This window comes from Lacerta agilis, chromosome 1, assembly GCF_009819535.1.
Source record: "Lacerta agilis isolate rLacAgi1 chromosome 1, rLacAgi1.pri, whole genome shotgun sequence".
NCBI lineage: Eukaryota > Metazoa > Chordata > Lepidosauria > Squamata > Lacertidae > Lacerta > Lacerta agilis.
In genome coordinates this window covers 14,346,460-14,364,248 of record NC_046312.1, presented here as the reverse complement: position 1 = coordinate 14,364,248, position 17,789 = coordinate 14,346,460, and the positions used below count along the sequence as shown (strand labels likewise).

The window sequence follows — 17,789 nt, the reverse complement described above, 5'->3', positions numbered from 1 at the left end:
AGGGAGTTTTTTTGTGGGGAGGGAAGGGAATCAAAGTTATGCAAACGAGATCTTTAAATATCTTTTGTTCTGCTAGCTAGGACTCAAGGATTCATAGACTCTGCATGCTTCGCAGAGTTGGAAATCCCCTTTGTAGCTCAAGAACTAATAAACTGATTTTCCATAGCTTTCCAGAGCCTGGCGACTTTTGCTCTGGTTCTTAATTTTTCCGTTTTGTCAACTTGTCTAATTGTCTCTTATATGTCAGATGCTTTGCTTTATGTTGTATCCTGCCCCGGTATCTGCGCTGATGAACAGTGTAATAGAAGCCTGTTAATTAATCAGTTAGTTTAACTTCATTATACACCTTTAGGCACCAGGCAAAATATGTTTCCTCTTTAACCAGGTGTTTGGTTGATTGACACCCAATGACCTTTTAAATGTGTTAGGGATTATTGGGTTGCTTTTTTGTTTTTATTATGTATTTTGTGTTTTTATATTGTGCTTTTATATTGTGAACCACCCTGAGACCTGAGGGTATAGGGTAGAATAATAATAATAATAATAATAATAATAATAATAATAATAATTAATATCAACAATACAACACCTTTATTGGCATAAATAAAACAATAAGCATAAAACCATCTATATATACTGAAATTCTAAAACATACAATGTATAAGAAGGAAAGAAGGGAGGGAGGGATCTTTGGTAACCGCTATTGTACAGACCACAGCACCCCAGATTTTACTTCAAAAAATCCTGGTGAAAAATTGGGCCATAGCTCTAGTGACTTCAGGAGAATCATCCCTCAGCAAAAATTGGACTATGAGTTGTTTATTAGAGGGGATCCTGGGCCATAGAGAGGACATCAAAGGATCTTCACGAAAGGTATTAAAAAGGGGGCAGTCCAGAACGATGTGGTCTATAGAATCAGGTACATTCTGACCACAGAGGCAGAGTCTGTTCTGGAAGGGGGTACCTCTAAACCTTCCAGATAGCATGGCGGACGGAAAGGCATTCAGACGCCCCAACATAAATGCTCTGCGGTGTAAAGGAGTAACCAAATCAGAATACTAGTTAGGCATCCTTCCGTAATGGGGTTGCAGTCCCAGGTAGGCGGGGGAGCACACAGAAGGCTGTGAAGGATGTAGTTTTTGGAATTTGTTATCTAGCAGCCCTTCTTGATAAGCATAAAAATGTGTGATTCCTCAGATAACAAGAGGGAATCCACCGTGAGGCCTATTTGCCTAAGTTTGAAGGTAATGTCAGAAAACCAAGTAAAATTGTATTTGTCCTTTAATAAAAAAAAAAGTTAGTAAGCTTTCTTAACTCTGTATTAAAGAGAATTTTCAGACAGTATTTGAAGGTAATAATCCAGCTCCTAGTTTCTAGGAGGTGCTGGCCCAACTCTGCACACATAGCCAAGTAGGAAACACATTTTGGAACTCATAAGATTTTCTGGAGGAAGGATGCCTGTACACTCTTAATAATAAAAACTTAACAACACAGAGAACTGTAAATTCACAGTGTCAGCCCCCCACCCCACCCCCATGTGCATGTCTGATATTTATTTATTTATAGATTTCATATGCCACCTAATCACAACTGTGTCTTAAGGAATGCAACACAATGAAAATTAAAATGGTTTAAAACTGTAACACCGGAATTGCAGCTTATATAGTCTGAAATCCATGCAGTTAATATTTTATGGAGTTTGTGGGGGAGAAGTCGCAGGGAAGAAATCTTAATAAATAGTCATCATGATGATGATGATAGCATTTGGCGACCCGAGTTTGAAGAGTGTGCTACAGCTGGAAGCAAGGGTTTTTAGTTTATTTACTTTAATAATTCGTTTTAAAATAACGTGCACCCTTGTGAATTATATCAGAAAGGAAGTAAGTGTGTTGATGCCCTAAGTGTGACTTCAGTAACGAGTGTCGAAGGACTTCATAAACACCGCAATGTGTCTCTGAAGATCAGAGTACTGAGATGTAAATTACGAAGGAGAGATGTGCTGGTTCTTTAATGTCCTCCTGTGAAAATTATTAATGGGCTTTCCAGTGTGTGATTTTTCCTTTCTTCCGCTTAGAAACATGAAGATGCAGACTGCCCTTGCGTTATGGTCACATGTCCTCATAAATGTAGCGTTTCAGCGCTCCTGAGAAAAGAGGTAAGAGATCATATTGCACTGCCATTCATGAAAATGTAAGAATGAAGAATGGCCTGTCATATATTACTCGGCTTAGAATGTTGTTCTTAATAATAACGTGCAAGAAATTTGCAAGAAGCAGCTCCAGTATGCTTTTTTTTTTTTTGTAAAAAGGAAACAAACCTTCGTACTGTTACAAAGAAATCTCTAGACTTCCCCCTCTCCTTAATGTGTGGCGTTGATCCCGTCTATTTTCTCATCGCTTCAGTCATAGTTAGAGCTAAATTCAAAATGCTTACTGCAGGTATCAGAGAAGAACTTCTCGGCACCGTGTAACCTTTGCAACATTTAGGTGGTGTTAGTATTCTGAATTTAAGTGTAGTTTTAGAGGCTTTAATAGGCGTTTAAAAAACCCCCACAAAAAACCCTAAAATAATTTGAATAACAGAGTTCATAATACGTAGTCTTGCAGTCTGTAATCTAGCTGATGATTCTCCAACGTTGAGGCTGGGTTTTGTTTTTTACAAAAAGCACAAGATTTTAAAATGTTTTGTGTAGTACCCAACAAAGCAGTTCCGTAAGCGCAAGGATTTCTGTTGGTACAAATCCCTGCTCTCTGTGCAGCTCTGCGCTCTCCCCATATCTGTTCTGGATGGTTGAGAATAGGATTTATGGGGTTGGGGATGGGAAGTTCCTTTATGCAACCAGAAGTCTTTGCAACCAATAGGACTGTTGGCGTATGGCATGCGCCAAACATGTGCAGCTCCCCAAGTGCGTGCAGTTTGTGCTGGAAGAAATTCAGTCGGACTCCCAGCTTTTCAGTCAGCTCAGTCCTTTACTGACCAGGTCGCTTCAATACATTATATTCATAAAGTACAGGCTTCCACTAGACCCCTAGCAGAAGGTGCAGGCTTCAAATGGAAAGCAAGTACAACTCACAGCATACATCCAGCACAGAGTTCAGTATCAATGTGGCAGAGCTTCCTCACAGTGAAGCAAGAAGGCAATTCATGGCCCCCTCTTAATATACACAAGGATGACCACACTTTTGCAGCCAGGTCACAGTGACCTTCTTGGCCAGTTGCCAGGTCACATTGACCTTCAAACACTAATTACAAGACCTGCAGGTGCAAGATAAGGGAAACATGGGCACCAGATTTTCAACAGCAGTAGAAAGAACCTCAACAAGAACTACCTCATTGTAGCAGATCCAACTGCTTATCACCAATTAATAATGTGGCAGACTCACCCCACTAACTGCCCGCTATTAAATATAGCGTGCACACCTCACTGTACATCAAATAATACAGAGTTTTGCAAATTTACCACGGGATGTCTAGTGGGGGGACTTGCGTGAAGGAAAACTTCATGATTTAGAGTCCCAGGCAGGAGTTGGTCAAACAAAGAAGGAAAGTGTATTCAACAAACAGAAGTTAACTTATTACTAGAAGTGGGCCAAAAAAGATGTCATGGTCTTAAATACACTAGTATAGGCACAGCTCTTCTTAAACTCCAGTAGCTATTAATCAGTTGGTAAGATGCTTAAATCAGTTTCTGTTACTTAGCCATGACAGGCGGTTCCGTTAAATACTTTTATTGCAACACAGCTTCCTTCACAGATCTATTACCCTGGTTCATGAACGAGGGGCACTTTCGCCCAGTGACCCAATCACTTAACCATCTCACTCTTGAGGTATTTCAAAATAGCATAACAGACCCAGGGGATCACCTCACCCCTTGTTACTGGTTTGGGAGCCTTCTGGACCTAGAAGAACTCTCCCTTCCTTGCTAGAAAGAGATGCCGCTAGCCTGAATTCCCACAGGTTCTCCCTCTCCCAGTTCAGACACAGCCCCTACCAGGACACTCCTGTCTGTATACCTTTCCCAGATGCTCAACCCGGTCTCTCTATCTAAGCTGCGAGTTTCTGTCCTCTTGTTATGGAGAGTCTCCTCAGTGTGGATGTTTAACTGAACTCAGGACCAGTTCTCCCTCAGTCTCACTCCCTTCTCAAAACAAGCCCTATCCATCCTCTCAAATCCAGCCCCAACTCCCCTCTTAAATGAACCCCGGTCTCTCAACCTGAACCCCGTCTAACATCTCTAATCAAGCCCTATCTCATAACCTGAACCTTAGCCCACTCTAACTCTCTCCCTCCCAAACCACTCCTTTTAGACTTCCGGCGAGGTCGCCATCACGGCGGTCGTGGGTTGCCTCGGCAGTGAGGCGACCCATCCAGCCCGGGGGTTGGAGCCCTGCCACCGCTACGCGGGGCTCCGGTGAGGCACGGGAAGAGCGTCCCGTGCCTCGGGCTCCCCGGCGGGCCCGCTAAGCTACGCGCCCTTCCCTCGCCCCCCCTGTAAAGGGGGAGTGGGGGTGAAGGGAATGCGGAGCTGGGCCATTAGGGGAAATGCCCCAACCGGGCGGAAAAGCGGCGAGAACCGGCCGTGGTGAGCGAGACGTTCTACCTGAGAGAGATGAAAGGAAAAGAAGCTGAGGGTCGTAAGTACTTAATTGGATTAACTGCTGAGTTCAAAGACTTAACGACTTAACGACCCTGGAGGCTGCAGACAAAGGCAGACCGCCTGTCTCCCTTCGGAACTGAGAAAAATAACAGATAGTGATGCTGTTGCTATTGAATGGATACATTGTTAAGACTTTTTGAGGAGTGAGACTTTATAGATCTCCCTTGGGGGAGGAAGAGGATGGAAAATATTCCTTTTGAAAGTTTTAGTCTTTGCGTCCCGGTTTCAGAGAAAATGGCCGCGAAAGCTCTGAACCGAAGTGGAAAAGTACTGAGTACTGTTACATTGAAATAGAAACTGAAATTTGATACCTATGCCCATCCTCACCATGCTGGGCTATGTTTTTGAAATTGTTTTGGACTCTGAACTAACTGATGAAGAAAGGATTATTTTACTGGAACTGGAATTGATTAATCGGAAATTGAAGGTTTTGAGTGGGGGTTTGAAGGAAAATATATTTCCCACAGAGGAGACCTTCCAGATACTTGACACTATGGAAGAATGTCTGGGCAAAGAGTTGAAGGAGTTGTTTGAGAAATTGAGTGAGTTGGCATGGCGATCCCTGGAAAAAGGAGCGTTTCTCGGTGGTGGCAGCTCGAGAACGGCAAGGAATGTTATATCCAGCCCCCGAGGTGTGAGCTCGGGAGCGATGGTCAAGAAATTAAGATATTTACAAATAGAAGAATGCAGCATTGAATGGGAGAAGCCGAGAGATGAACAGTGTATCCTGATGCTCGATGCAAAGATGGTTGGGGACGGTGTCTGGCTGGTCTGGCCCTGTGGACGTATAAGAAAAAAGGACAATCCGAGGAGCGGTTCCGGTGAAAGACGGAGAAGGACACTAGACAGAGGGGGGATAGGGTGAACTTTACTAAGTATAAAATATAAATGCTTTGTTATGGTAATCTGAAATCGGAAGGTTAAGACTGTAAGCTTTATTTTAATTTTCAATAAGAAAAGGGATATGCTGAAACTTTTTGATATTAGCAACAGTTTAAGGGAAGAAGAATAATTTAGATTTAATATAAGAGCAATTTGTTAAGACCCAAAGAATTGTTATTAAGATTGTGGTTTAAGGTTCGAATTGTATTAAGTGAATAAAATTTTTCGAGAAAGGATGTTATTAAAGTAGAATAATGGATATAAAACTGAAGGAGAGAGGGTGGGGGAAGTCAATTGTTAAGATTTGGAACTAGAAGATTTTCTTAAGTGAGGAAATAAGAAGAATTGTATTTGTGTTTGTATTTGATTTATATATGTGGGTGTGGGTGTGGGTTATGTTTTGTTATGAAAATGACAATAAATTCTTATTAAAAAAAAAACAAACCACTCCTTTTATTCTCCCTCCCAAAGTGCTGCTCCTCCCCCTTGTGTGACTAGCCGACACTGTAGCCAATCAGAGAGAGGCTCCGGCACTGGTGGAGTTTCAGGGGAACTGCACCACCAGACTGGTCTGGCTCGGCCGTCTGTCACGACCTTTGCATTTGATACTGTGCACGCACAGACATCTTCTACACTTAATTTGACCTGTGGAATTTTTTAGTCACTGGGAACAAAACTTATGCACTGGTAATTTAACTTTAAAGATGTGATCCAGCTCCTGTAACCATCATTTTCAAGTATAGCTTTAAGAGGGACTTAATTACGCAGTCTTTAGGATAAACATCTAGCTGCAGAAAGTAAGAATGATCATCCTATGGGATTGCAGGGTTGAACTGGAAGATGTGGAAGGGGTGGAGCAGCTATTGCCTGTTGTCTGTTGCTTCTTCCCTGCAACACTGTCCAGCCATTTTTTCCTCGCCGTGCTCTACCATGTCCAAAACTGAAAACAAAACTCTGGGGAGGAAAGGCCCTAGGGGAAAATCTGTGGGAGCATATTCTGCCCACCAGTTCATACAAGTTTTCATACAAGCACACAAATGCACCTCACACCATTAACTGTCACACACATTTATGGAAATACATTGACCAATGTCATGTGTTGTTCCACATTAGTTTATTGGTATTAAATAGGGGGAAAATAGTATTTGTGATGCTCCGATAAGGCATACTATTAAGCTGTCTGTATGGATCAATGATGTTAACTTTCTTATGATGTAACATCCTTAAGCTTGTTTAATAATGGTCCACTGACATGGAAGTTAAGACCCTAGAAAATGCTAACTTAGCGTCATACTAAGTTGATTGTTCTGTCAACACAAGCATTTCACTTGCCGAACGGAACCATCTCCCCTATTCTTCCCCTGCATGCTGTTCTGAGGTTCTCCTGAGCTGATTTGGGGGGGGAGTTCAAGTGAGAGGGGAGTCTTGTTGTGCTAGATTCATTTGAATCTGACCCTAGAGTCAGGAGCACCCCAAGAATGCTCAGTATTGATATTGGGACATATTAATAAACATCAATATTTTAGCACAACAACTGGACCAACAGAGGTGATTTCTCAAACTGGGGGAGCAGGCCTGTCATAAGTCTAAAGTGTGTGTGCTGAGCAGAGGTCGGGAGCAGAGAGAGAACATATAATGTCTGCTCTCTCATGAGTAATGTATTACGAAATGGCAGGCTTCAGTCCCCACCCCCTAAAAATGGTGGGGAACAATCCCACAGTCATCTCTGAAAGAGAGGAGCAGGGCCATCCATTATCGATGTGCTGTGGAGCCACCTTCTCCATCCGCAGGCGAATCTGGTGCAAAGACTATATGAGCTGATTTATCTTCCTGCGGGCTGTTCTGTTTTGGGCTGTGTAGACTGTGCGCAGACAATGTAGTGAACTTGGAAAGGTAAAATTGCAATTTAATAAAGCAACCTGAGGTAATGCCCCAAATCAGGTGATCTGAACCTCTTGAGGCCGAACAATATTTGTGGTCAGCACCAACTCCCAAGGGGTGTTTTGGAGGCATGTAAGGCCGTAGCAACCAGCTCTGGATGTGGTCAATGGCCTGAAATGGGAATAACATGTGTGATGGCTTGGTTTCCATGATGGAAAAACGGTGGGGTATAAACGCAAGAGGAATGAATCCATCAGTTCCATCCCCTCACTAAGTCTTCTGGTGCATAAAGAGTTTTCAGGATTAGACCTTTAGTAAACTCCTAGATTATTTCTGTGCTTTGTGATAATGACATTCCACGTATCACCTGCTTGTTTCTCCTGCTTTTCTCTCACAAGTGCTACACACTTTCAACCAAAAGCTGGCTATGCAGGCCTTCTTATTAGCTGCAAGGATGGGCCGAGGAGTGAGGCGGTTTGAAGCTCTGGAGAGATTCTACATGCTAGGCCAAACTTGGGTCTCCAGCTGTTTTTGGACTCCAGTTCCTATCATCCCTGACCACTGGTCCTGCTAGCTAGGGATGATAGGAGTTGCAGTCCAAAACCAGCTGGAGACCCACGTTTGGTATACCCTGCCCTAGGCTCTGGAATAGGCAATATTAGGACCCTGAATGGTCCTAAAGCAGATGTGGGGAACAGGAAACGTGGTTCTCCAGAAGTTCTTGGACTCCAGCTCCCACCATCCCCAGGCAGTATGGCCAGTGGTTGGGGATTATGGGAGTGGTAGTCTAGCAACGCCTGTCCAAAAACATTTCGTGGAAACTTACGGATCTTTGTTTCCTTTATTATTCGTCCATTTTCTTGCTGTCTTCTGTTTTGATCTTAGCTGCTGCCCTCTAAGCCAAAACTAGCTGAAATCCCAGGGTGCTTATATATGCTGAGTGTGAAAGATCATTTCTCTACTTTAAGTAACACTTATTTCTGCCTGTTGCTTCTGTAAATATAAAACCCGTGTTCCTCTATTGAAAATGTATATGTCCGTTTCATGCAATATCTGTTCTAAGTCTCCGTCATTCTGTTCTTTATTCTTATCACTGGAATTTTGCATGACACGTTTCGGGAAGAAGAAAAAACCCGTTCCGAATTAAAAAAAAAAAGTTTCGGAGAGGGCAGGAGGGAGGGTGTGTGTGCATTATTAATACAGTGAAACTGCTGTCGAGAGTGGCTGCTCAGCGGACCATGATAACTTTGAGAAATTAGTCTCTCACCAGAAATAAAAAATTACGCGGGAAGCGTGCAGAGGTCCTTTTCGAATCAGGTTGCAGTAGTCACCTGAAGAGGTTTCACTGTAAATGTGTCACTTTTGTATATCTTATTGGAATGTTCTCGTGATTACATGTGTATATGTATGCCCCTCAGGTACAACTGGAGGTAATATTTGAGCACATGTTTTTAAAGCAAGCGAAAAACGAACCAAGCCACACAACGCGCAAACTTGCATTGTGTGCCCAATATACCTATGAACCTTATTGTGCATACATTTTTTCCGTTCAAAAAAGAAAGAAAGAAAAAAACTCACATTTTTTTCCCGTTACAGTTGAATGCACATTTGTCAGAATGTATTAATGCCCCAAGCACCTGTAGTTTTAAGCGTTATGGCTGCATTTTTCAGGTCAGTATATAATGATTTATATACTTGATTGAAAGTCTAGAATAAGAAAACTTTAATACTTTATTGATAGCTCTCTCGCCTGGGCTTGGCGTCTCTCGTTATCCACTAAGAGAAAGGCACCCAGTTGCTTGAGTGATTTTGAAGTTATGTATTGGGTGATGATCAGTTTACCTGCCATAGAAATTTAAATGTGTAAACGTGTTTCTAGGAACCACAGTGTGTCAGGGTTTCAGTACTCTGTTGCTTAGCATAATAGATACATTGCATTTGGAATTCGAAAAGCACAGTTTGCCCCCCAAGAAAGCAGATTGCAATTACTTCAGTTGTTTCTACAAAACCTACTAATTTTCTGCAATGCCCTTAATACTGCTTGTGCCCAATAAAATCCACGAAAGTCCTGCAACTTCTGCCTTTGCGCGTTTAAACGGGGTATATATATGTGGAGGTTTAGTGAGTGGCCTTTAAGGAGTTTAAAATGTGTCAGCCTAGGCTGGGGGTACCCAGTGTGGCCAGTGGCCCCCCAAACATCTGCAGGATTCTGGGCTGGGGGGAGGATGACCCTGGTTCTTCATACCTACAACGAGTAGGTTCATTGTCCAACCCTTGGCATGCACAAATGAAGCCAGCAAGAATGAGTGCGCCAAGTGGAAGGCGGTGAACTTTAAAACGAGACTTTTTGCCAGGTAGATCGATTCTTTCTTTCCTGCCATGCCTCTTGTCTTAGCTCTTCTGTGAAACCCATCGACGGTTGGACATTAGTGGGAAGTGCTCAGTCTAATATAAATTGCCCATTTCTTGTTCCTTTTGACGAAATGTCCCGGAACAATGATATAAAGAGACATTCTGCAGACCTGCAGTTTATTGCTTTTTTAATTTAAAAATTTAAACCCTCTTTAGCCCAAATGTGAGCCCCAAAAACTCACAGGTATCCCCCCTCCCGAAAATAGTAAGATTTGCAGGTGGTTTTGGGGTGGTGAGTAGCTGTGTCCAATTCCCATATAGAGCTACGGTTCTCAATATTCTTTTAAACTGGGTTATATATCTGTAGCACAGACAGACCATAAGAGCAGTGAGGAGCAACAGGGCTGGGACCATAATCTTAACTTTACTTACCTGGGAGTAAGCTCCATTGAATTTAATATGACTTACTCCTGAGTAGGCTTGATTAGGATTACACTGTGAAGAAACCTCCAAGGGGTTCTTAACACCTGGGAAACAAAGCATTCCACACTTTGCACACAAACACAGTTGCTCTCAGTGGTAGAAATAGTCTGTCTTGTTGGCACTGCTTTCTGTTCCCTTATCACCAATCACTATTTTTATGTTCCGTGTTTCTGTGCGTATGTAGATATATATTTTACTGGAATACCTATTATACAGAACAAGTACATTGGAAATCACAGGAATATTTAAACTTGCAACTTAATTTACGCACGTTTAAAAGGTTAATTTACACCTTTTTTGCTCAGTGTCTCATCCCCTAAAGAGACTGAAACAAGCAGATGTACATACTCCGCGTATTATTTGTTTTCTGTGTAATTGTATGTAGTAGTTATTCATACTGATGTGTGTGTTTGTAAGGGTCACATATTTTCTGATCACCTAAAAGCATTAAGCAGAGCATTTTGGAAACTGTCTAAAATGGAAAATTTCACTCTGTTGAAGCAGTACTGCCATTTCTAGGGTTGATGAATTAAATTTTAATCTTTCAATCTGCTCCCCACCCCACAAACATCTTGTTCTCTTTTCACTCAGTGGACTGGCTTGGGTGTCATGCTAAATCATAGCTTAGCATTATGAGAATAAGCCTCAGTGAACCCGGAGCTTCTGTGTCTGTTTTCTATCTTACTATAGTTTAGTGTGTCATCTGAACCTTGACAACCTGCAGATAATCTTAACTGTGGTTAGTGGAAACAAACCAACTTCAAACCATAGTTTATGGTTTTAACTATGGTTTAATCATACTTAAAATTAACCAGAGTTTAGAAATGAAAAAACACTAAACTACAACACATATTATTCTTTTTCTTTTTAAAAAAGTGGTCTAGATAAGTTTTTCTTTTTAAAGCTGCTGTTAATATAGAACAGAAGTGGTAGCTTCCAGACTCCTTGCCCCCCTGCATTAGAGGAGGGGAAGGGCAGGACTCACTGAAACTTGTTCTTGTAACACTAAACCATGGTTTAGCATTATATCCAAATGCAGCCAATGAGCATTTCCATATATAAAAGCATCAAATCCTGTTGGTTTACTTTCTCTCGTTTCCTGGGTAGACAATCCACCAAGTTCTGCTCCTGTGGAATTAACCCTTTAGGCCAATGAGTGAAGACGTTCAGGGGCTTCAGAACAGGTTGTGAGCAATGGTTTGCAGCAGCAGAACTAGACCTGTGTCCCATTGGCCACAGGAGAGAGCAGAAAAATTGCTTTTCACAGTTTTCCCACCATTCTCCTTCTCTCTGCCTCACACTTCCTTTTCCTGGGAACGTGATAACCATAGAGTAGAAAAGGCAAGTAAAATAAAAGAGAGCACGTAGATTCGAAAGGTATTTGTTGGCTAATAAGATATACAGTGGTACCCCGCTAGACGAATGCTTCGCTAGACGAAAAACTCGCTAGACGAAAGCATTCGTCTAGCGGGAGGCTGCCCCGCTAGACGAAAAAGTCTATGGGGCTGCCTCGCAAGACGAAAAAATTTCGTCTTTTTTTTTTCGTTTTTGCGGAGCGCGGCTCCCATTGCCGCTCCGCAAGACGAAAACCCCGCTAGACGAAAATTTTCGCGGGACGAATTATTTTCGTCTAGCGGGGCACCACTGTAAACTTCATCACTAATAGTTTGATTTTTAAAAAAATTATTATTATTTTGCATTGTGCTAAACTGCTGCTTGGGAAGGCAGGTTGCAAATAGCCACTTGCTGGGGAGCAAGTAAAAATTGCTCCCTGACAAGCTGTTCTTACATTGTTGTGTCCCCCAGACACAGTGAAGCCAGACTGTGGACATCTGTGATTCACTTCCAACCTTAAAGGTTTGAAGAGAGAACAGGCCAAAGGCCTATCAGTTCAGCATCCTGTTTTTGATGGTGGCTAGCTAGACACATCTGGGAAGTGGGACATGAAGGGAGCAGCCTTTTCCCTAGGGCTGCCATACAGAAACATGCTGTTTCTGATCCAGGATGTATCACACAGCCTTTGACAGCCTCATCTTCTGTGCACTTGTCTAATCCCCCTTGTTAAAGCAGCATCGTAAGCATCTCGCAGCAGCAAATCCCAAGGATGCCGTGCGAGAAGAAACTGTTTTGACCTGGATCTCCTGCCAATCACCCACACTGGATGACATTGGGTTCCAGTGTTATGAGGGAAGGAGAAGCACTCTCTCCAGACCACACCGTGCTTAACGGTGGAAGAGAGAGCCCGGCAACCCAGGGTCTGTGCCCCTTAGAGAATGGCCCCCACAGCTCTAGGGTTCTGAGTCTTCGGGAAGATGTGGGTTTTACAAGTGCTTCTTTAGCCTTGGGTCCTCAGATGTTACCGTACCACATATCTCATTATCTCCAATCAACTTAGCCCAATGTTCAGGGATGGTGTGAATTGTAGGTCCCTTCCAGGCTCGCTGTTTTGCCAAATTTAGGTGTGCATTGTTAAATGGGTTAAAGCAGTCTTGCACAGCAAAAAAAAGAAAGTTTTGTGATAAGTGGGAAGCAATGGGAAAACATGACAGGGATGTCCAACCAGTAGATCGTGATCTACCAATAGATCCCTGTCTGATCCTGGTAGTTCGCAGGATCCTTATCGTGTACAAATTACGTGGAAAAAGCTTAAAAAAAATCACCCACCTCACGCATGCTCCTCCTCCCTACAATGACAATGGGTAGATCACTGCCAGTTTTTTTTATACTGGGAGTAGATCACAGTCTCTTGGGAGTTGGACATGCTTGCTATAGATATTGTGGGACGAGTGTTTTCTCCTGCTCTGGAGGGTAGGACTCCACCCAACGGGTTCAAGTTACAAGAAATGGGAACATCAGGAAAACCTTTCTGAGAGTAAGAGGTGTTCCACAGTGAAACAGACTCCCTCTGGAAGTTGTGAACTCTCCTTCCTTGTAGGTTTTAAAGCAGAGGTTGGATGGCCATCTGTCAGGGATGCTTTAGTTGAGCCCCAGGGGGCTGAACTAGATCACTCTTGGGGTCCCTTCCAACTCAACGATTCTGTGAGAAAAATCAATTGATGGGTAGTTGTACAACCTCCGTGCAAATCTAATTGGGCTGGACGCTTCATAATCGGCCAATGCCGTAACAGCCACCGTGCAAGCTGGTTTAATGCTTAATAAGCAGGTTGTGTGGAGGCACCTCTACCTCTGAGGACCTATGGTGGAAGAACTCTTGCTTATATGGCCAGCAATTAAGGACAGGTTAGTAGAGGAATCAGTTGAGCGATTCAGGACTCACCTTAACAAAACACTGTAGAAAAATAGGGTTCCTGCCTCTTTGTTCATCCCCTCAACGTACTGTTTAAATGAAATAAATAGGGATATATTTTCCCACGGGCAAGGTTTGGTGGATTGAGCCTTTACCTTTTGAAGGGGTGTGTGTGTGTGTGTGTGTGTGTGTGTGTGTGTGTGTGTGTGTGTTGGTGGTTACACAAATGGTTCTGAAATGCATTTTAAAACAAAAACCTCTTTTTGCACGGTAGTTTTAAAGCCACACAGGAGAGGGTGGTTTTTTTTTTGGCTCCAGCATTCCTGAATGGAAGGTCAATTCAGGCTGTGTTTGCACATCATGCTAAGCCACAGATTACCGTGAAGCGCGTGCGCAGGGATGAGCTGCAGTAAGGCTTGGGCTCATGCGCTCCCCATGCCTCTTACGCAGCCAGGAGGAGTTCAGAAGCTTTTGTTTCTGCAGTTACTTAACCACAGTTGTCCATGGCAGGCAAACTGCAAATACCTTTAACCATGGCCAAGAGACTGATACTGATGAATTGGAAGAATGGAGATACAATTCCCCTTAATCAATGATTGACAACGTGAGATTGGCAACATATGGACAGGCAGCTTATAGACGCAGACTTTCTTTGGATAGATACAGTGACATTTGGAATACGTTTACACAGAATATATTAGGTTATTGGCAGTTATATGTGTATTAGGATAACAAGGGTATACTCATCTGTATATTAATGTGTGGTAATGTAACAGTATTTTTCTTTATTTTTTCATTCTCACTTTTTTTCTTACCCTATTTTTTTTTAATAAAAGAAATTCTCTTCATAAAATATTAATTAAAAAACAACAACCCTATGGTTAGGTTAAAGTAGCTGGTATTCTTCAGATGTTGGTGTGAGAGGCTTGGTTGGCGGGACTAGTAAGTTAAAATTTAAAACTTAAATTTTTCTTCCAAATCAGCATAAGTAGGCTGAACAGTTATAAATCGTTAGCAATCAAAGGAGAAAACGCGCACTTACTGAAATAAAATTACGTACAGTGGTGCCCCGCTAGACGAAAATAATTTGTTCTGCGAAAATTTTCGTGTAGCGGGTTTTTCGCCTAGCAAAGCGGCAATGACAGCCGCGCTTTCGCTAGACGAAAAAAAAGACGTCTTGCGAGGCAGCCCCATAGACTTTTTCGTCTTGCGGGGCAGCCTTCCGCTAGACGAATGCCTTCGTCTAGCGAGTTTTTCGTCTTGCGAGGCATTCGTCTAGCGGGGCACCACTGTACGGTTGTTCTGTAGGGTTGTTTCATGTCTCGTTTGTTTATTTGTGACATTTCTATCCTGCCTACATCAAAGGGCAGTTTTGACAGATTAAAAAACAACAACCCTATGGTTAGGTTAAAGGAGCTGCCCCTCACGGCCATGGTACTCTCCAGTTGTTGATGGACTACAAAGCCCATCAGCCCTGGCAGTATGACCAGTGGTCAAGGATGATGGGAGTTGTAGTCCAGGAGCCTCCAGAGGGCATCAGGTTGGGGAAGGGCTGCCTTACAACAATCTAGCTTCAACACCGGGGCCATGAAAAGCAAGAACACCCAAACTCCTCCTCCCAGCTGCACAGGTGGTGGAAAAGGAAGACTGGCGCACACAAGCTCAAGGCTCCCTGTGGCGCATTGCTTGCTTGTGCACCTTGCACCAACCTATGGTTTAGCAGGATGTGCAAATGCAGTCTCTGTGTTGTGTGTCATTATTATTATTATTATTATTATTATTATTATTATTATTATTATAGCAGGTTTGTTGCAATAATATGCCAGAGAAATGCATCATCGGGCCAGACCTATGGTGGGTGGGTTGGTGCTACATTTTAATGCAGGTTTGGCTAAGAAATGGAAGTTGGCTAAATCATGTTCTTTGTCACAGGGAACAAATCAGCAAGTTAAAGCACATGAAGCCACCTCAGCAGTGCAGCATGTAGACTTGTTGAAAGAGTGGAGTAATTGTCTAGAAAATAAGGTACACCTCCTCCTCACCTTATCTGCATTACTTTTATGTTTTATGCGTCTAGCGGGGATACCATTGTGGGAGTTTGCAACGGCCGCTGAAATACTTCTCAAGTTTCCAAAAGCAATGAATTGTGTAGCTGCAGGATTTTTATTCTTATGGTTTGAAAAACAAGAAGTCTCCCAAATAGGTTTTCATTAACTGGTAGAATGGGCATAATACAGATAGGTAAACTTGTCTTTCACTCCCAACTGGTTAATTATAATCACACACACACACACACACCCCATTTGGGCTGCCTTACAAAGACAGGCAAGTAAGAAAAGCCTACGCTATTAAAACCTGCATTGCTGCTTGATTTTAAGGATGTTTTTAATATGGGCATTTCCAACAGCTCAGCGTAGAGCGAGAGGCCATAACTCAGTACTAGACCCCTCATACTTTACAGGCACAAGGTGTCAACTTCCATTCTGTGGCATCTCAGTTTTAAAGGGTCTTGCGTGGTAGACTTGGCAGGCGTAGGCAATGTGGTGCCTTCGAGATGTTGTTGAACTATCACTCCTGTCATCCCTAGCCAGCATGCTCAATCTTCAAGGATGATGGGAGTTGTAGTCTCACAACATCTGGAGAGTACCACAAAGGGCTACACTTGAATCAATGCACCCCTGTCTCTCTCTCGTTGCAGAAAATGTCCCCCTCCCCCCTTTCTTGGCATAAGAAAGCCAGTGTGGTATAGTGATTAAGAGCGGTAGACTTGTAATCTGGGGAACCAGGTTCGCGTCTCCACTCCTCCACATGCAGCTGCTGGGTGACCTTGGGCTAGTCACACTTCTTTGAAGTCTCTCAGCTCCACTCACCTCACAGAGTGTTTGTTGTGGGTGAGGAAGGGAAAGGAGAATATCAGCCACTTTGAGACTCCTTCGGGTAGTGATAAAGCGGGATATCAAATCCAAACTCCTCCTCCTCCTCCTCTTCTTCTTCTTCTTCTTCTTCTTCTTCTTCTTCTTCTTCTATACCGCCCTTCATCTGTAGATCTCTGGGCGATTCACTGCATAAAAAGACCAGATAAAAACACAAAATACATAATAAGAACAAGAATAAGAACAAAACGAATAACCCCCCCCCACACACACACTAGATAGTTTAATATACATGTCTTTGTGTGTGTTGGTTTTTGGTTATTTGGTTAAATAATAAAATGGAGAATTTCCTGGGTGCCAAGATCTAGGTTTGAAATAGCCATGGGTGTTGCTCTAAGTTGATTCATTTTTCTGCTTAGGGATTAATGTAATTATAGTTCACGTTTACTGCTGCCATCTCCAAAGCCCCCCAAGAGCAAAACAAAAACAAAACCCCCAACCTGGTTGGCCATGGTGCAAACAAAGCTCTGGAATGGAGTTGGGTGGGGGGGACTCCTGACCTAATTCAGTGCAAACTGATCAAGTATTCAGAAAACAAAAGCCCCATGTGTGGTTTAAGATGTGAGTGAGAGGCTTGGTTGGCAGGACTAGTAAGTTAAAAATTAAAACTTAATTTTTTCTTCCAAATCAGCATAAGTAAGTTGAACAATTATAAATCGTTAGCAATCAAAGGAGAAAACGCGCACTTACTGGAATAAAATTACGCACGATTGTTCTGTAGGGTTGTTCCGTGTCTCGTTTGTTTATTTGTGACATTTCTATCCTGCCTACATAAAAGGCAGGTTTGACAGATTTAAAAAACAAAATAAAACAGCCACCCTCATCAGTCCCCTTATCAATGAATCTTTTCTTTTTGCTCTTATTTTTCCTCTACTGAGCTGTAATCTGTGCAGCAGACTTCAGAAGCCATTTCCTTTCCCTGGGGAACCGTGGGGACTGTAGTTCTGTGAGCATGGCTAAAGATCTTTTAACAAGGTCTCAATGCCCTTGCCAAACTACAATTCCCATGATTCTTCAGAGGAAGCCACAACTGTTAAACTGAAACCAAACTGCCATCATATATAGCTATACCCTGAGTAGCATACTAGAAAAGATTGGGGGGGGGGACACACAACCATTTTTCACTCAAGAAGGCTCTCTCAAAAGACCCAGCACTACCTCGTGAGTAGTATCTATAATCTGCAGGTGCAGTTATACAGTTGGTACTTCATATTGGCACAGCTTTTACCATTTTGCTTTATTGAAGTTGTCTTCGCACAGCTGGAGAAGAGTTGCCAAATTAATCCTCACTTAGAAAATTTCCCAAAGTAGGATGGCAACCCCTCCCCAGTTTTACAAGACGGAAACTTCTTTT

At 42.7% G+C, this 17,789-nt stretch overlaps 1 protein-coding gene across 3 annotated transcripts in view; it reads left to right on the top strand.

The window, feature by feature from the left end:
• TRAF3 (TNF receptor associated factor 3) overlaps positions 1–17,789 on the top strand; it is an 80,439-nt gene that overhangs the window by 53,068 nt on the left and 9,582 nt on the right. For 2 of the 3 annotated variants that reach the window (XM_033139276.1, XM_033139269.1), the window contains exons 7-9: positions 2,075–2,155; positions 9,017–9,091; positions 15,435–15,527. In XM_033139276.1, the coding sequence (XP_032995167.1) occupies positions 2,075–2,155; positions 9,017–9,091; positions 15,435–15,527 (249 nt within the window). The remainder of the gene's footprint in view (positions 1–2,074; positions 2,156–9,016; positions 9,092–15,434; positions 15,528–17,789) is intronic. The other variant, XM_033139285.1, reaches the window with a different exon arrangement.